Source organism: Orcinus orca, chromosome 13 (genome assembly GCF_937001465.1).
Source record: "Orcinus orca chromosome 13, mOrcOrc1.1, whole genome shotgun sequence".
In the NCBI taxonomy this organism is placed as follows: Eukaryota; Metazoa; Chordata; class Mammalia; order Artiodactyla; family Delphinidae; genus Orcinus; species Orcinus orca.
This window is the reverse complement of record NC_064571.1, coordinates 65,864,043-65,884,579: the sequence shown is the minus strand read 5'-3', so window position 1 is coordinate 65,884,579 and position 20,537 is coordinate 65,864,043. Positions and strand designations below refer to the sequence as shown.

At 37.4% G+C, this 20,537-nt stretch overlaps 1 protein-coding gene across 6 annotated transcripts in view; it reads left to right on the top strand.

Annotated features, from left to right (window-relative positions):
* TTC27 (tetratricopeptide repeat domain 27) overlaps positions 1 to 20,537 on the top strand; it is a 178,957-nt gene that overhangs the window by 30,357 nt on the left and 128,063 nt on the right. For all 6 annotated transcript variants that reach the window (XM_004268202.3, XM_033425260.2, XM_033425257.2 and 3 more), the window contains 2 exons: positions 12,517 to 12,681; positions 14,613 to 14,746. In XM_004268202.3, coding sequence (XP_004268250.2) covers positions 12,517 to 12,681; positions 14,613 to 14,746 — 299 coding nt within the window. The remainder of the gene's footprint in view (positions 1 to 12,516; positions 12,682 to 14,612; positions 14,747 to 20,537) is intronic.

The following is a 20,537-nucleotide window of genomic DNA, read 5'->3' as shown; positions in this document are numbered from 1 at the left end:
TCTTACTTATATGTGGAATCCAAAACACAAAACAAAGAAACACAACAATGAAAACCAACTCATAGATACAGTGGTTGCCAGAGGGGAGAAAGGTGGGAGGGGCAAAATAGGTAAAGGGGATTAAGAGGTACAAACCTCTATTTATAAAATAAATAAGCCTTGGAGACTTAATATACAGCATAAGAAATGGGTCAGTAATATTGTAATAACTTTGTATGGGGACAGATGGTTATTAGACTTACAGTGGTGATCATTTCATAATGTATACAAATGTGAAATCCCTATGTAGTACACTTGAAAATGACAAAATATTGTACATCAACTATATTTCAATTAAAAAAGAAAGAGGAAGGAATGAATGAAAGGATATGATTAGTCTAAACTTGAGAGACCAGAGAAGGCTTTACAAAGTGGCTAATGCTTGAACTGATTCTTGAAGAATGAGTAAGAATTTATTAGGTGAAGTTGGAAATGACATATAATATGTACAAAGAGAGGCACATAGACTTGAAACATCTTTGTGCATTTGGGGATTCCGGTAGTTTGGAATGGTTGGAGCGATGTTAGGAGTTGTGTGTCAGGTTATGAGGTTGAAACAGGTTGACAGGAGCTAGATGGATAGGAAATTGGATTTCTATCTTGTTGGTGACAGCCGTCAAAGGGTTTTTAAATATTTTTTCACTCCTAGGATATTTATTAAACACCAACTATGACAAGTGCTAGACTTAAACAGCAGTGAATAAGACACTGCTCTGACCCTTACAGTCTAGAGGTGGAGTTATAGCCAAATTCTACCCATCTTTTAAGGCCCAGCCCTTCTGACGAGGTTTGTTCAACTATCCCAGCTTTATGAATTTCCCCCCCTTTGGTATTTATGGTCAGTACCACCCAATTTCAAATCATATTAACTGTGTGTTGAATAATGATTATGTGTCTTCTCTTCCTAGTGCTCCTTCCCCCATCTTCTTTTTTGCAGAGAGTAGGGCTTAAACTGTGCTGTAGGATATAGCACAATTGTAAGCATATATAATATTTCAGTAGATATTGATTAGAATTGTGGGATGGAAGAAAAATCAGAGAGGGCAATGTAGGAAACAAGCTTGGAAAGTATGGAAGTTGGGGAGAAGAGGATTTTTGTTTGTTTTTTTTAAGAAATGAGTTGAAATTGGCTGTCACTTTCCTATGGCTGTGTGCCTCCCTGGTTTTCATGACTTACGATGGATACCCTCCATCCACCTATTGAGGATCTTACGAAGTTTCCATTTGGTTGGCATGTTACTGAGGCAACCCAGGCTACATTTGGCTCTGAAAGTGCAATCTGTCTATATTAATCTTAAGTACATATCTAGAATTCTTTTGTAAAGAACTCATCCTCATCAACCAGGGCTCTGTGAAAACCCTAAAATTTGGTTTATGTAGGAAAGGCCAGATATGTTCTTAATTATTTTTCTTTATTAGTTGCTAATATTTTGGACTTAAAAAATTTTTCTTGAAACATAAACCTCTAGAAAAGTTGCAAGTATAGTACAAAGAACTTTTTTTCCCCCTCTGAAACCGTTTAAGAATAAATTGCTGAATTGATGGCCTATCACTCCTCCATAGTTTAGGGTATTTTTTCTATGAAGGCATTTTCCTATACAACCACAATACAACAATCAATATTAGGAAATTAACATCGATACAATACAAATATTTAATTACTGCCATTCAGGATTTGCCAGTTGTCCCTAAAACGTCCTAAAAAGCAAAATGACCCAGTCCAGAATCAAGTGTTACATTTAGTTGTCATATCCCTTTAGTCTCTTTCAGTCTAGGTCTGTCACAGAAATCATGCTGTGTTACTGTCATTGCATCCTATCATATGGTGCACGATTTCAGTTGGTTCCATTACTGGTGATACTAACTTTGGTCACTCGACTAAGGTGGTATTTGTCAGTCTTCTTCACTACAGAATTATCCATTTTCTCTTTATATTTTTTAATTTTTGAAACAGCTTTATTGAGATAAAATTGACATGCAGTACACCTGACATACTTAAAATGTATAATTTGTAAAGTTTGGGCATATGTTTACACCCATGAAACCATCACCACAATTGAGATAATGAACATATACTTTGCTCCCAAAAGCTTCCTTGTGCTTCTCGGGAGCCCTGTCCTCTCACCCTTCCTGATCTTTCCTTCAGCCTCTTCAGGCCAGCACTGATCTGCTTTCTATAGCTATATATTAGTTTGCATTTTGTTGAATTTTATAAAAGTTGATTCATACAGTCTGTACTCTTATTTTTTTTTTTTGTGGCCTGGCTTCTTTGACTCAGCATAATTATTTTGATTCATCCGGTAGGTCTTTCGTTTTAATTTTTGAGTAGTGTTCCATTGTATGGGAATACCACAGTTTGTTTATCCTTTCATCTGTTGATGGAAATTTGGATTGCTTCCAGTTTTTGGCTGTTACTCTTTATAATTAATTGCTGTTTTATGATGATGTACTTAGAGACCATGTAAGTCTCCTATTCCTCACTAAACTTTGAATTTATGCATTTATATATTGATACTGGTATGTGGTCACAGATTCCTAATTTATTCAGTAGATTATAATTGTTACTATAATTGTTTTGATGCTCAAATTGTCCCAGATTTGGCCAGTTGGAGCTTGTTGAAGTTGGCTTCTGTGCCCTTTCAACATATCTTTGGGCACTTCTTTAATTTCTGACATAAGAAGATGCTTTAGCCTTATTTGCTCTGGCCCTGGAATCAGTAATTTCTCCAAGGAGCTCTGGTTCCTTTTAAAGCCTTTCAACAGACATAGCTGGAAAGTATATGTATATGTATATATAAGTACATGTACACATCTGTATCTATTTCTATATTTATCTTTGTATTAAAAACCACAAATTTACATAATCTCCAATTCCAATCCAATATCACAGGGCTTATTTTAGTCTTCTCTCTTCCAAATTTCTAACTCTTTTCTTTGACAGTGAAAAACCAGGCTCCCATTAACCTCAATATGAGTACTTGTACAGTTTTCCCAGCCATACCTCTACTGTGCAGGCTGCTCCCTTGGCTCTGACCTTGGGTAACACACAGCTTAATCCTTGACCTGGCTCTGTTGAATGTTGGTTAAGTCCCTGGCCCTGTTGAGCACGCCAGTTGAGACCCCAGCCCCGCAAACATACTGCTCTAGTCTCTGACTGATCCCCAGCCCCAGCAGACTCTCCGGGTGAGCCCTGGACCTTGCAAACATGCTGGCTGAGTCTTTGGTCAAGTCACCAGTCCTGGTTTTAGGAACGCATAAGTCATGTCTCAAACTTAGGGCAAGCACCCAGCTGAGGCCCTTGTTGAGACTTTGTTTTTGGCAAACACGCTGGTTGAATCCCCATTCAGACCAGGCCCCAGGAGACATGCCTGTTAAGTCCCTGACCCTGACCAAAGAGCTCCAATTAAAATTTAACCTTACGAAGTGTTTATAATGGTATTTATATCTTTTTCTTAAACTGGAGATCTTGTTTCTAACAATATTAATGTAATTACTTGTTTTACTTTACATATAAAATGTTTCAATGGGGAAAAAGTAGTCTTTTCAACTGGGACAAGTGGGTAACCACATGCAAAAGAATGATATTGGACCCTTACCTTATACTGTCTACAAAAGTTAAATTTAAGTGGATTAGAGACCTAAATGAAAGGGCTAAAACTATAGGACTCTTAGGAGAAAATATAGGGGTAAATCTTTATGACCTTAGATTTGGCAACAGATTCTTAAATATGACACGAAAAGCATGAGCAACAAAAGAAAAAAAATAGATACGTTGGACTTCATCAAAATTTAAAAAACTTTTGGGTTTCAAAGGACACTATCAAGAAAGTGAAAAGACAAGCCATAGAATGGGAGAATATATTTGCAAATCACATATATCATAAGGGACTTGTATCTGGAATATGTAAAGAACTCTGACAACCCAATTATAAAAAAAAAAGACCCAATTAAAAATGGGCAAAGGATCTAAGCAGATGTTTATCTAGAGAAGACATAAGTACATGAAAGAATGTTCGATATCGGGCTTCCCTGGTGGCGCAGTGGTTGAGAGTCCGCCTGCCGATCAGGGGACGTTGGTTCGTGCCCCGGTCCTGGAAGATCTCACATGCCGTGGAGCGGCTGGGCCTGTGAGCCATGGCCGCTGAGCCTGCGTGTCCGGAGCCTGTGCTCCGCAACGGGAGAGGCCACAACAGTGAGAGGCCCGCGTACTGCAAAAAGAAAAAAAAAGAGTTCGATATCATTAGCCATTAGGGCAGAGAGAATCAAGACCATGGTGAGATGTAAGTTCACACTCCCACGACTGGCTATAATAAAAAAAGTGAGATAATAACAAGTATTGTTGAGGATGTGGAAAAATTGGAACACTGCTGGTGGAAATGTAAAATGGTACAGCCATTTTGGAAGACAGTTTGGCAGTTTCTTAAACAGTTAAGTACAGAATCACCATCTGATCCAGCAGTTCAACTCCTAGGTATATACCCAAGAGAAATGAAAACGTAGGTCCATACAAAACCTTGTATATGAATGTTTATAGCAGCATTATTTGTAATAACTAAAAGATGGAAGTGTCCATCAAGTGATATATGGATAAACAAAATATTGTATATCCATACAATGGATTCCATTGTAGCATTATTTAGCCATAAACAGAAATGAAGTGCTGATACATACTACAACACAAGTGAACCTTGAAAACATCATACTAAGTTATAGAAGCCAGTTATGAAAGACTACATAGTATATGATTTCATTTATATGAAATGTCCGGAATAGGCAGATTTAGAGTCAGAAAGTAGATTAGTTGTATTTAGGGCTATGGGAGGGGTGGGCGGAGGAGAGTGATAGCTAAAGGGTTCAGGATTTATTTTTGAGGTGATAAAAATGTTTTAGAGTTGACTGTTGTGATGGTTGCAGATTTCTTGGAATATACTAAAAGCCATTGAGTTTCACACTTCAGGTTGTTGGGCTTGTACGTATGTGAATTATCTAAATAAAGCTGTTGAAAAATTTAACCTTGCATGTACAGCATAGTGACTATAGTTAATAATTCTGTATCGAAAGTTGCTGAGAGAGTAGGTCTTAAAAGTTCTTATCACAAGAAAAAAAACTGTAACTGTATGTGGTGATGGATGTTAACTAGACTTACTGTGGTGATCATTTTGCAGTATATACATATATTGAATCATTATGTTTTATACCTGAAATTAATATCATGTTATATGTCAATTTTATTTCAATAAAAAGGTGAAAAAAAGATTTAACCTAGGAATTTCTTAAAATGTCCAAAACCAAAATGAAGTCAATTGTATAACTTTACTAAAAATGTTAAAGACATACTGTTTTCTTGAATAGGATGATCAGTATTGTAAAGATGCTAATTGTGCAATTACAGTAAGTGCAATTACATTTTGAAGAGAGAATATGCAAATTGATTTTGGAAGAAAAAGTATGTAAGAATAGTCAAGAGGATTTTTAAAGAGAAAAATAATGATGCAGACTTTCCCTTAGATATAAAAGTTACTCTAAAACTATAGTAATTTCAGCAGCATGATAGTAGTAAAGAAATAATATGATATAAAAAAATTTAATCTTGCAGTGTATCAATATCTTTGATTTCATATTTATATCCTTCTTCTCTTAAACTGAAAATCTTGTTCCTAACAACATAAACATAAGTACTTACTTGCTTTGTTGTATATATAAAAAGTTTCAAAACAATGCCAGCATTCCTACTAACAATAAGACCACTGAATAAGGCTCAAGATTTCTTTGCAACTCTCTTTGCCCCTAGAATATGTTACCTTAAGGATGTATACTATGCTCTAAGGCAAAACATTTTAAAGACATTTGCAATAATTCTTTCCCTTGTCACCAACTTGTTATATAGTTAGAGTTATATTTTTCCATTTGTTTTCAATTTTTAGGACTTGATGTTTTTATTTTTGATTTTTTGAATATATAAAATAATTACGTGATTCCAGAATCAGAACTCTTCAGAGAAGAGTCAAGGTCAAGTTAAGGTCGCTTCAGAGAAGTTTCTCATCTATCTCTGTTTTCCTTCTACCCTATTCTCTCTTTTTCCCTTTATTAGTTTTATTAATTTTTGGTTTATTCTTCTAGTTTTCTTTTTGCTCTTTGGTATTCTCCCTCCCTTCATGTTACACAAAATATTTTATATATATATATATAAAATATAAAGTATATTTTATGTATATACACACGTATACACACACACATTGCTGTTTGGGACTTTATTTCCTTAATTTTTTTTTTTTTTTTTTAAAGCTGAAAACCAAATCCTGTTCTTTTAATCATTTTTTTTTTTTAGATGTTGGGGGTAGGAGGTTATTAATTAATTAATTTATTTTTGCTGTGTTGGGTCTTCGTTTCTATGCGAGGGCTTTCTCTAGCTGTGGCAAGTGGGGGCCACTCTTCATCGCGGTGCGCGGGCCTCTCACTGTCGCGGCCTTTCTTGTTGCGGATCACAAGCTCCAGATGCGCAGGCTCAGTAGTTGTGGCTCACGGGCCTAGTTGCTCCGCGGCATGTGGGATCCTCCCAGACCAGGGCTCAAACCCGTGTCCCCTGCATTAGCAGGCAGATTCTCAACCACTGCGCCACCAGGGAAGCCCCTCCTTAATGTATTTTGAAGATCATTCCTTTTTACAGCTGTCTAATATTCTAGTATGTTGGTGTTTCATAGTTTATTCACCTGTCTTCTTTTGACAGACGTGAGACCTCTGGACTATGTCCAATCTTCTGCTGTGTTTGGATCCTCAAAGGTAGACTTTAAAAATTAGCTGAGGCAAACAGGAGCCCCAGGTTCCCCTAAGTGGCAAAAGCTTCTATTCCTCATGTATTATAATTTGCGCTCTTACTTTTCCCTACCCTTTGTTATTTTCCGGAGGGCTAGTTCTACCTGTCCATTCATGTCCAATTTTGCTGCCAAATGAGGTCAGTTCAGATCTTTTCCCCCAAAACAAATTGCAAAAACACTTTAGGTTTGCAGGGATTTTAAAAAATTTCATCATTGCAGATAAGGGATTTTGGATGTATAATAGGCTAAGATAAGCAGTATCTTATAAATGGGTGACAGGGTAGTCGATAAATGTCTGACTTGGCAAACTTTGATGCCAGAAAGAAGGGCTTATGTGAACCGTAAAGGTTCTGTGGCATGAGCAAGATGGTCTAAGGTCATTGTGGTTGAAGCAGAGAGAGGACAGTGTGGGAGGTGGAAGTCCAGGACTGTATAGGATATGATAGGGGATGTTCAGGAATTTTGTTTTTATCCTAAGAGCAATGGGAATCAGTTAAATGGCTTTAGCTAGGGCATATTTGATCAGTTTTATTGATGGTTATGCTGTATATTTAAGAAATTAAATAATCCTGTACGTGCTTGTCTAGTTAATATCCATGAGATTCAGCTTCTCATGAGAATGTTGTCACTAGGATGATGGGGTTGCTTTTGGGGAAACACCAATTCTCTACCTTTTCATTGCTCTTTACTCTTCTAAGTTTTATGTCTTCATCAGTAGCTTAATTAACATTGGGAAGTATCTCTGCTGAAGCAGATACAAGTACTTACAGCAGCTTTCAACTTTTACTCTAAATCAGAAGCTTTAAAAATAGATAAAATTCTCAATGCTCCTTCACACTTGTTCATAAAGAGACTTGGCCTTCTTCCTTTCCATACTCCAAAGATGTACTGTTTTTTGAAGTCTGAAACTGCAGTGTTGGGTTATGGTCCTTGGCTTTTTCCTGTCTGTCTTTGGGCAATGTTTTCTCATTTTTCTCTACCTAGGGGAGGTATGGAGGTAATAAAAGTTATGTTTTGGGGGACTTCCCTAGTGGTGCAGTGGTTAAGAATCCGCCTGCCAATGCAGGGGACATGGGTTCAAGCCCTGGTCCAGGAAGATCCCACATGCCACGGAGCAACTAAGCCTGTGTACCACAACTACTGAGCCTGCGTTCTAGAGCCCATTAGCCACAACTACTGAGCCTGCATGCCACAACTACTGAAGCCCGTGCACCTAGAGCCCGTGCTCCACAACAAGAGAAGCCACCCCAATGAGAAGCCCGTGCACTGCAATGAAGAGTAGCCCCCACTTGCTGCAACTAGAGAAAGCCCATGCTCAGCAACGAAGACCCAACACAGCCAAAAATAAATAAATTTATTTTTAAAAGTTATGTTTTTGTATACTAAAAGTTATTTAAAGTAATTTAGCAGTTCAGTTTTAGCAAACATATCTTGGTGATAGACTCTGCTTCTTTTTACTTGGAAATATCATTATTTCACTCTCCTTGAATTGTCGGCTAAAGGATTCTAGGTTCATAGTTATTTTCTCTCAGTACCATGAAGATATTAATCTGTTTTCTTCTGATTCCACTGTTGGCATTGAGAAATCAGGCGTTGGTCCAACTATTCTTCGTTTGTGTGCATTTTTCCTTTTGCTGTTCTTAAGATCTTGTCTTTGTATTTGGCATTCTTTAGTTTGACTGTTACTGGACTAGGTGTGGATTTCTCTTTATCTTGTTAGGGATTTAGTGGGCTTCCTGATTCTGAGATTTAGTTTCTTTCCACATCTCTGGAAATGCTTAGCCATTGTCTCTTCAGATATCATCTCTTCTTCATTATCTGTTTTCTCCTTCTAGATCTTCAGACACATTAGAACTTCTCATCTGCATCCTCAACGTTCTTTAATTCTTTTATTTTCTATCTCTTTGTTGCCCTATGTTGCCTCCTGAATAATTTTATTTAGATCTATCTTCTAGTTCTCTGGTCTGTCCATTTAATTTTTAATTTTAATTAAAATGTTTTTTCTAAACTATTTTTGGTTTCTTTTCTGATTTGCCTGGTAGATTTCTATAGTTTCTTTTTCCTTGTTCATATTTTCTAGCCTTTTATTTTTTGAAACCTATTGAATATTTCATGTATGGGTATCTCAGAATTTCAGCCTCTGAAGGCTTTGAAGGTGTGTTTCTGCCTTTTGCTGTTTCTGCTAATGTTCTGTTTTTTGGTGGTTTTTGTTGTTTTCTGTGAGCTCTTGTTCCTTGGAAATTTATCTGTGGGAATTCATTGAATCCTGGTTGAAGTTGCATTCCTACAAAAGAGGATTTTTCTTTGTGCTACTTCTCTGGGGACCTAAATTCTTGGCTTGAGGGGTAGGGTTTTTTTGTTTTTGTTTTTGCGGTACGCGGGCCTCTCACTGTTGTGGTCTCTCCCATTGCGGAGCACAGGCTCCAGATGTGCAGGCTCAGCGGCCATGGCTCATGGGCCCAGCCGCTCTGCGGCATGTGGGATCTTCCCGGGCCGGGGCACGAACCTGTTGTCCTCTGCATCGGCAGGCGGATTCTCAACCACTGCGCCACCAGGGAAGCCCTATTTGTTTTTGTGGGGTTTTTTTTTTTTTTTTTTGACTGAATATTGTCTACAAATCTGTGTGAAAGCTAGCTTATGGTGATGAATTCTTGGGATAAATGTTTTCCCCTTTGCCCACTGCCATTTTCCTTTTTGACCTCTTCTGCGTGGCAGACCTAGTTCTTTTTTTTTTTTTTTTTTTTTTTTTTTGGTGGCGATACGCAGGCCTCTGACTGTTGTGGCCTCTCCCGTTGCGGAGCACAGGCTCCGGACGCGCAGGCTCAGCGGCCGTGGCTTACGGGCCCAGCCGCTCCGCGGCATGTGGGATCTTCCCGGACCGGGGCACGAACCTGTGTCCCCTGCATCGGCAGGCGGACTCAACCACTGCGCCACCAGGGAAGCCCAGACCTAGTTCTTTTTAACTTCCATTGAAGACACAGTTCTTTGGGGCTCAGTTTTAAATGGAGCTCTTTGGCTAGATTGCCTACTTTGGGTAGGTTCAGGTCTGATCTTTTGACTTTGGTGCTCCTTGCAGCCATCAGAGTGGAATCCTCAGGTCCCTAAAGGTTTGGTAGGTAGCTTCCGGGCAGAATATGGCAGACTGTGTGCTTAATTCCTAAGGTTGCAGTTTTCATTTAGTTTTTGTCTTTTGATGATTCCTTATTTTGTTCTCAGCAGTCATTTTGTTCCCAACACAATCATTAACACAAAAATATATTAAAAATTTTAAATCCAGTTTCTTAAAGGTATTTTTATTGGGAGAGTAATTGGTCATGCTGGTGGAATTAAAGATTAAACTAATTCTTAAAAAAATTAGTATCTATCCTACTTTTTGAACAGTCTTTGACCCCTGAACATGTAAGAAATGCAGAAAAAGCACAGAAGTAGAAGATCAGAACCAATTGTACTAATATGTGTTTGTGTGTATACACACACACACACACACACATATATTTCTACAAGTAGGTAAGTGGGTAGGTAGGAGGGACGATAGATATACACATCTTGCTTTGAGCATTTATGTGACTTATGTGTTATTAGGACAGTTTAAATTTGGTGGTCCTCCCTAGACGTTTGTGAGTGATCACAGCATAACAAGCCTACTTAAGTGCAGAAATGGCCGTTTTGTGATATTTGAGAGAGGATTTTGAAAAACCTTAGGCAACATCCCTTAATACAGTTTGCATCCAGAACCTTTAGAGAAGATTACTGTCATTGACAATTAGGTGAAATTGTGTCATTTGTGAATTGTGCTAAGCTCATAGAAGGTTATATTTCTGAGAGTAGTGGCTAGACACTCAGGAATAATGGGCAGAGAAAAGAAGAGAAAGTTTAAAAAGAAAAAGCACTCACTGACAGCATGGAGTATCATCAGATCCACCTTTTCTTGAGTTTGGTTTGCATGGAGGAAATCTGTTGAAGGATTTTCACAGTGAGGAGTTCGTGTTTGTATGCCTGTCTGCCTTTTGAAGTAAGACATGTACATCTTTTTTAAAAAAATTAATTTATGGCTGCATTAGGTCTTCGTTGCTGCATGCGGGCTTTCTCTAGTTGTGGCGAGCGGGGGCTACTCTTCGTTGCGGTGCGCAGGCTTCTCATTGCGGTGGCTTTTCTTGTTGCAGAGCGTGGGCTCTAGGCACGCGGGCTTCAGTAGTTGGGGCATGCGGGCTCAGTAGTTGTGGCTCACGGGCTCTAGAACGCAGGCTCAGTAGTTGTGGCACATGGGCTTCGTTGCTCCACGGCATGTGGGATCTTCCCAGACCAGGGCTTGAACCCGTGTCCCCTACATTGGCAGGTGGATTCTTAACCACTGTGCCACCAAGGAAGTCCTAAGACATGTACATCTTGATTTAGTCTCTTTATTTGAGTTAAGAATCTCTTTAAAGGACTGACAGTATATAGAAAAACACTTTCTTTTTCAGACTCATTTTATTTTCAGTTCATGGTAAGACAAAGGATGTCTGTTTCTTAGCTGTAGGTTTCTGTCAGATTACTTGGTGAGAAAGTAGATTAGGTTTTGTAACATCATCTCTACACCTTTGTCCTTCCAATGCCAGCTCCCTCCTCCCGTTTTCCCAACAAGTTTGGATTCAAATTCTGGCTTTGTCATTTAACAGGTGAGGTGACTAGTCAGTAAGCGATGTAAGCTCAGTTTTCTAATGAGTTCAATGGGGTTAATGTCAACCCTAAAGACATCATTGTGAGAATTAACACAACATGTAAAATACGTAGTGCTGAGCAGAGTAGCCATCGATCAATGTCACTTCCCTCTCAGCTTGAATTACAGAAAACTGATTCTCAATTTTTGGACATTCTAAGTGTGTTTTCTATTCATTCATTATACTTTCATTCATGTAAACTGTTTTGTGCAATGCTGATCCTGTTCCGGGAACATTTGTGAAGGATAGTTTTTCAGGGATATTGTAGAGGGATGGATGAGGTGACCTGTTGGAAACTCCCTTGGTGTATGCCAACTAGCCCCTTTATTATATATAATTAATTTTGAAAATCATCTTATTTCAGATACCATGTTATTAGGCTATTATTCTCCCATCTTTTCATCTCATGTGTTTAGAGAAATAAAGTAGAATATGACTGCTAAGCCAATACTTATTCATTTTCTATTTGATACTCATATTGTGTTAGCTCTATATGGATATATATCTGTTTCTTCTTTTAAGGGAGAAATTCTACATTCTTTATGGGGAAAACTGTCTGTAAGCTGAGCTGTTCATTAGATTTTCATATCGTTTAACTTTGCAGATTCACTTGGTATATTGTATCATCACCTTGTGTTGTCATATTTTTTTATTGTACGATTAAGACAAGTACTCTAAAATAAGAAAGAGTAGGGTTATGAATCATATCTCCTAGGATTGTGTGGAATAAAGGAGATAATGTATATAATATCCTTAACTTGAAGCTTGGAACATGTAAGTGCTCAGAGAATGCTTACTGTAACCTATTATTATATGTGTCTCTCATCTTCCAGATTTGAAATTCTTTAAGAGCAGGAACTATGTAATATATATATTTCATATTATTATGGACTCAGTGTTTTACTTTATAATATATTTTTATTCTCATCATACTTTTCAATGTTTCATCTTTTGTCTTACAGTGATGAAACTAGAGGATCTGTTTGTAGATGATTCAGGTCGATATTTGGCTGTTCAGTTCCATCTGGAATGTGCATATATATTTTTATATTATTATGAATATAAAAAAGCAAAAGATCAGTTCAATATTGCTAAAGAGATCTGCAGATTACAAATTGATTTGACAGGTAAGATTTTTTTTGACGTTTTGTGGATAATTGATTTATTTTCATGATAAACTAATATATAATTGGTAGTTTGTCTGTATTGTATGGTTGTATTTTATTATCTGTGTCCTCTTGTTTGCTTTACAAAAATAGATTTTATTTAAAAATTCATAGTTTTAGAACAAAGTTGAAATCATATACTTTATTCCTGTAGATGCCCATGTCTAGTTAGACATGTCAGTAGTATGTGGCAGCTGGGCAGTACACAAATGAACTTTGTGTATTTGGTTGTGCATGTGGGCTTCCCAAGGCCCCTCCTGATTCCCAAATTTACTTTGCCCTTTCTGTTAAATACCCACCTGCGGCTTCCATCCTGCCTTTCTTGTATTTCTTAAGAACAGAAATTTTTGACTGTTTTGTTTAGATGTTTCTTCATGGCCTTAGAACACTGTCTGGCATACAGTAGGCACTCAATAAACATTTGTTGGAAGAACAAATAAATTGCAGAATTTTTCCCAAGATCTCTGTGTTTTTTTCTGAGTACCAAATAAGAAACATTATTTTCTCTTAATGTATTGCCCTGTCCCTAGTCTCACAATGTAATTGGCATTCTATATTGAAGACATTCATGAAAATCAGACATCATCAGTGGGTCACACCATTTATACCTGTTGAACCTGGGCTCTGTGAATGTTGAAACAACAATCTGTGAATGTTGAAATGATTGAAACTGCTTGTCCTGCGTAGGCTTGGTCTAGATTATCTCTAAGGCCCATTCTTAGTCCCCAAACTCTGTGCTTTTTGAGGTAGTCCTGTCAATAAAATCCTTCAGGTACATTATGAGGTAAATGTGACTTTGTGGCCTAGTCTGGCATCTTACCCACCTTTTATTACATTGTTTGTATGGGGAGAATTATTAAATATCCAACTTATAACTTTGTGACAATGGCCAGGTGTAAGTTGGAGTCTTGTTTTTGAGATATATGTAATATAAGTTGTGAGGTTAGTTTCAGAGATTTTGTTTTTAAATATTTCGGTCCTAGGAGACTTCTTTTTTTGGATTATTTAAAAAACTAGTATCATGGTACCCAGTATAGTCAGCTTTAGCTGTTGGTGTATTTACTAGCTAGTTCTTCATATTTTTTTCCAAGTTAAGGCTGAAGAACTTAAAAATACAAATGTGCTCACAAATATAAAATGAGAATCAGATTATTACTTTTTTCTTTTCAGCTCTAGCCTTACTATAAAAAAGTAAGCTGTGTTAGACCATCTCAATAGCTATTTTTAGTATAACGTGTTTAAATGGTTGTTGTATAAAGTAGAGCCAGACTCATCACAGGATAAAATCCAGACTTCTTAGACTGGTCTTTGTAATCAAGGGTCTTTGTAATCTGACTCTTGCTAGAGAATAGATGTCAGAGGTTTTGCTTCTCTTAAAGCTGTTCTGCAGCAAGTTATTTCAGATACAAAATGAAAAAAAATTTGGTCTTACGTGGAGCCAGATAGTGTAATAGAAAGACTGTGGGATTTAGAACCTGAAGACCCTGGCTTTAAGCCCTGGCTCTGATACTGAAAACCCTGTGATCTTGAGCAAATGACTGCACTTCAGAACTTCCCTTTTTTCATCTGTTGTATGGAGAGGATAGTATTTCTTCTCTCTATGACACCTAATGAGTTATGTTTTTTGAGAAGGGAGGTAGTTTAGTGAAAAAGTAACTATGTGGAAACTAGTGGCAGAAATCCTGGGTTTGAGTTTTGACCTTATAACTTACTGGCTTTATAATTTTATAAAAAGTCATTTTAAAGTCATCTTTGAGCCTCAGGTTTCTCTTATTTGAAATGGAGAAAATACCTCATAAGCTCTAAAGCACTCTGAAAATACTACTCTTTAAGATCGTACTGTATGTCTGATTGACAAGTTGATACATATAATTTAGTATATATTTTTTCAGGTGCTTTGGGAAAAAGGACACGGTTCCAGGAAAATTACGTGGCCCAACTTATTCTAGATGTAAGAAGGGAAGGAGCTGTGTTTTCAAATTATGAATTCACTCCAGCACCCACTCCTCAGGAATATTTAACCAAGGTAAGTAGGATTGTAAATTATTTAAATTAGCATCCAAGTCTAACAGTTTCCGTAGGTGAGTTTTGTAGAAACACTGGATGGGGTGGGAAGAGGCTTCTTTTGACCCTTCTTGAGCTTTTACAAGGTGGCTGGATGTTTTAAAACAAAACAAAACAAAACAAAACAGGACCCATTTTTTTAAGCCATTTTTACCTTTAAATAGAGATAAAATGTTGTTTTTTCCCTAGACTTCAGTAAGTATGAATTAGTAATGCAGTTAGTTATGTATTACTACCCTTGAAAAAAGTCCAAAAGGCAGACTGAGTAGAGACTAATTTTTCCAGTGGCTACCATATTTTTTGCCTTCTGTTGATATTTTCAAATATTAAGAGCCTTGAAATTTCTTGGGTTTCTTCTAACTATGTAAACAGATGATCAGAATTCCTTTTTACCAGTTTTCTGGTCTGTCCTTAGTTACTACTATGTCATTACTGGGCTGGTTGCTGCCTTAGTATGTTTTCTTGACTTGGCTAATACATTCTCTTGTAGCTTAAATTTATAGCTTTTAGTCAGTTTACCTGCTCAATAGGCCTTTCCATCTGCTTCCATGGAGGCCATTAGCATTTACATTTTCTTATCCCAGAGACCCCAAACCAACATTTTTGCTTGTTCTTTGGTTGATGTTACCGTCCTTGAAGCCCATGTCTTGCTACTTTTCATTCCAGAGCCTGCAAACAAATTTACTTGGTGCATTGAACACGAAAATTCTGTTGTGTACTGAAAATAATGCCAAGGGTAGGGACTAGGGAGATGGGAAAGAGTGGCAGCAGTAAGGAGTCCTGAGGAAGGCCTTTGATGCGATCTTACGTCCCTCCTGGGCTTGCTCCAGCTTCTGTTTGCTTTTGTGGTAACTTCAGGGTGGGGAAAGTTACTGATCTAAGAGGAGAAGGAAGGAAGGAAGGAAGGGAAAAATGGAGAAACTCAGGGATGAGACTGCACAGAGGACAGCCTATATCTCCTGATGTAGGTAGAGCCACAGTTGAACAAGTATTTGTACTGCTGTGTTGATGCTGGTCAGGGAACTGTGTTGATACCTGCTTCCATCCTCCATTTCCTCCTTGTATATCCCAGACCCTTCTCCTTCAGCTATTTGATGTAACCCAAGTCCCTCCCTGAGTCTTAGATTAAGTATCATTAAGCTGGTTTTTAGGCCATAGCACAGCATCAATGAAAAGAGATTTAATTCTGCAATCTAAGCATTTAATTCAGTAATCCATTGTTGTTTGTTTGTTTGTTTGTTTATTAGTGTGGAGTTCTCGTATTGAAAATTGTCTCCTATGATTATAAATAGAATGTGATGACTCTTATGAGGAATGTATAAAAATGATGTACAATTTAATACAGAATTTATTCTTTCATACTTGAAATAAAATACATTCTGATAGTTTTATGATCTTCATTAATTACCACTTAAAGGTGGAAAGTACAAATTATGTGATGTAGGTATGGATTAGATAGAAACAGCTTTTTACTCATGGATGGAAGATAGACTTGCTTGTTTAATCAGTTATGTATGATATTTTCTTATTCAGATACCATTAGATTATAAAATACACCATCTGGTTTTTTTTTTTAAATTTTATTTATTAATTTTTTGGCTGCATTGGGTCTTAGTTGCGGCACACAGGATCTTTGTTGCAGCATGCGGGCTCTTTGTTGCAGCGCATGGGCTTCTCCTTAGTTGTGGCACCCAGGCTCCAGAGCACATGGGCTCAGTACTTGCAGCATGTGGGCTTAGTTGCCCTGCAGCATGTGGGATCTTAGTTCCCCGACCAGGGATCGAACCCGCGTCCCCTGCATTGGAAGGCGGATTCTTAACCACTGGACCACCAGGGAAGTCCCCACCATCTGTTTAATAACCAAACTCTTCAGGAAAAAAGGAACACTATTATACCAATTATAGTGATTATAAAATACATCGTGATTAGAAATGTTACAATGTGAAGATGTATATCTTAGAATTGAGGAAATACAGTAATTTTATTGCCAGTGAGGAACATAGTGTTTCCCTTTGGACCTTGCTAGACTTTTAATCTGTTATTAATGGGGAATTACATAGCCTGAAGCTATTGGACTTCAGGCTTTAATAAGCCAACAGTTATGAGCAACCCCAATGTGCAAATCAAAGGCGCAGTCTCTGTTCTTTATTATTCAATCATGAGGGCACGGTGTGAGGAGGGAGAATAAATTAAAATTGTATATTCACAGAAAACACAAACACATACGTGATCAGCATCATTGAAAAGAAATATACATTAAATGCTGAATATGGTGTGTCCCATGAATTGGAGATAAATTACGTGCTAATTTCTTTTTCTCTTTTTTTTTTTACATTAAGCACAATACAGCAATTTATAAAGATGCTTAAAATGAATACAAAGGGAAATAAAGATCACAGAATTACACATTGTACAGCAGTGTGTCACATATAAGATGGTGTAAATGAATACACCAGTATGGTGTTTAACTAAAGATAAAACGGCACCCATTGATTTGCTGCTTCTACACAGCCCAAAGCGTTCATACAGATTGAAAGGGTGTCAATATGAGTAGTTGCAAAGTCAGTTCTTGCATGTGATTTTAGCTTTAAAGGTTTCAGAAAACAGATCTGCGATATCAGTTTTCATTTTTGTCAGCTGTAATGTCAAGGATATTCAGAACAAGAAAAATGCAATAATACAGGACAATCTAGATCTGTGACTGGCCTCTGTTGCAGGATTGTACAAGGTTATGCGCAAAAACAAAGTCTGTCCAAAAGTCCACACTCTTGCAGTTTCAGCCTTTAGTTTGATTATCTAGATATAACGTTTATTACACAGCAAGGGCAGCATGAAAAGAAGAAACAAATTTATGATGGGTGAGCAATAACAGTATCATAAGCATCACTTGACTAGGAGGTCTGAAAGACTGTAGCTAAATTTTTGATTCAGTAGAACGTTATGAGGTTGGAGTGGGACTAAAGTAGAACCGTATTTTAAATTTGTGGCTTGTAGAACACATAGGCAAGTAGGTAGTGCAGCCAACCAGTTTTAATTTCGAAAAGAGCTGAATAGGAACGCAGAGTATCTTGAATGAAGATTGAAACTATTTTGATCACCTGTTTGTAGCTGAAGAGTAATAAATAATGCCTTGTTGTTAAGGCTGACCTGTCTCAGGTCTTCTGTGGGGGCTGGAGGGGAAGGAGTCCTCGCTGGGAGGTGGAGACTTGGGTCCCTGTCACACCTTTATTGTCTAGCCGAGGTGAGAACCTGGGAAAGTTATTGTATTTTTAGCCTCCTCATTTGTTTTTCCCCACATCACACTTTTAAAAAAAAAATTTATTTATTTATTCGGCTGCGATGGATCTTAGTTGTGGCACGTGGGGTCTTAGTTGCGGCACAGGGGCTCTTGGTTGCAGTGCGCAGGCTTCTCTCTCATTGTGGTACGCGGGCTTAGTTGCGCTGCGGCATGTGGGATCTTAGTTCCCCGGACAGAGATTGAACCCTGCATTGGACGGCGGATTCTTAACCACTGGACCACCAGGGAAGTCCCCACATCACACTTTTTTTAAGGGATCAGATTAGATCTATAAAGGTGCTCCACAAACATTGGATATTAAAAGCAGGTTGATACAACCCTATCTGGATGTGAAAAGGTGAGAGATTTGGATACTCTGGAGCTGCACTGTCCAATATGGTAGCCACATATGGTTATTAATCACTTGAAAATTGGTTGGTCCAAACTTTGATGTGCTGAAGTGTAAGTGTAAAAGATGTACTAGATTTCATAAGCTGTGTATGAAAGAGTGTATAGTATCTAATTAATTATTTTCTGTTGATACATGTTACAAGGATAATATTTTTGATGTATTAGGTTAAATCACTTATTATTATTATTTTTTTTTACTTTTTAAAGTGTAGCTGTTAGAAAATTTAGAATTACATAAGTAGCTTCCTAAAAAAAAATATGAAAGGCTTGTATTGAAAACGGTTGGCCACCAGGGTGCGCTGTGCACCTGCCAGCTCTGCCTTTTGAGGTTGTGCGGGTCAGGGAGGAGGAGACACTTTTTCAGTGCAGCCTGAGTAGCCACCTAAAGTTGTGTGTTTCTCCTGTCAGCAGTTGTTGGAGGTTGTTGTACTCTTTTCTCTTTTCTCGAAACCTTATAGATAGAGCTAGGCCTACAGTTTAAAGTCTTCCTAGTTTTAGCTACTACTTCTATTGAATTAGAAAAAAATTTAAATCAGGTTTATTGAGGAATAATTTACATAAAATAAAATGCACTTATTTTAAGTGTCCAATTTGATGAGTTTTGACAAACAGGTAGAACCATGTAATCACCACTGTAATCAAAATACAGAACCATTTCCATTAGGCCAAGAAGTCCATCCATACTCCTTTGCAGTCAATCGCTTTCCCTCCCACTGGTCTGCTTTCTGTCACAGATTAGAGCTGTTTTTTCCTAGAATCTCAAACAAATGGAATCATATAGTATGACTCTTCTGTGTCTGGTTTCTTTCACTTAGCATAATGTTTTGAGCTTCATCTATATTTTGATACCAATAGTTAGCTCCTGTTTATTGCTGAGTTATTTCATTGTATGGATAAGCCACAGTGTGTTTATCCATTCACCTCTTGGTAGACAATCGAGCAATTTTTAGTTTTTGGCTGTTATGAATAAAGCTGCTTGGAACATTCATGTGTAAGTCTTTGTGTGAACGTATGTTTTTAATTCTCAGGGGTAAATGCCGAGGAATGGAAGGGCTAGGTTGTGTGGTAAGTGTATTTTCAACTTGAGAAACTGCCAAAGTGTTTTCCAAAGTGGTTGTACTATTTCACATTCCCACCATCAGTATATGAGAGCACCAGCTGCTCTGCATCCTTGCCAGTGCTTGGTAAAATTTTTTTGCTATTCTGGTGAGTTGTGTGTAGTGGTTTCTCATCGTGATTTTACTATTTTTTGATGATTAATTTTTTTAAAAATCCATTTTATTGAGATATAACTTATACACAGAAAATTTTTAATTGTACAGTTTGCTGAGATTTGAAAAATATATACACACAACCATTACAGTCAAGATACATTTCATTACCCTAGAAAGTTCCATCCTGCCCCTTTGCAGTTAATTCCCCATCCTCTCTGGCCCTAAAGAGTCATTGATCTGCTTTCTGTGGCTACAGGTAGTTTGCCTTTTCTAGAATTTCATGTGACTGGAATCCTACAGTATGTACTCTTTTGTATCTGGCCTCTTTTGCTCAGCAGTTGAGATATATCTATGTAGTTGCATGTGTCAGTACTTCCTTTTTGTTTCTGATTAGAATTTTATTAAATGCATATAGCATAATTTTTCTTTTTAATCTGTTTACCTGTTGACAGACATTTGGGTTGTTTCCAGTTTAGGGTTATTACAGATAAAACTGCTATGAACACTTTTTTATTTATATACATATATATATACACACACACACACACACACACACATGTTTTTGGGTGGACATACGTTTTTGTTTCTCATAGGTAACTACATAGGAGTGGAACTGATAGCTCATATGGTAAATATGTTTATTATAAGAAACTAGCAAACTGTTTTCTATGGTTGTACCATTTTACATTTCTACCAGCAATGTATGAAAGTTCTAATTGTTCCAGATCCTTGTCAACAATTAGTATTGTCAGTCTTTTAAATTTTATCTATTCTAATGTGTGTGTACTAGTAGTTCATTCTGATTTTAATTGGTATTTCCCTTTTGACTACTGTTGTTGAGGATCTTTTTA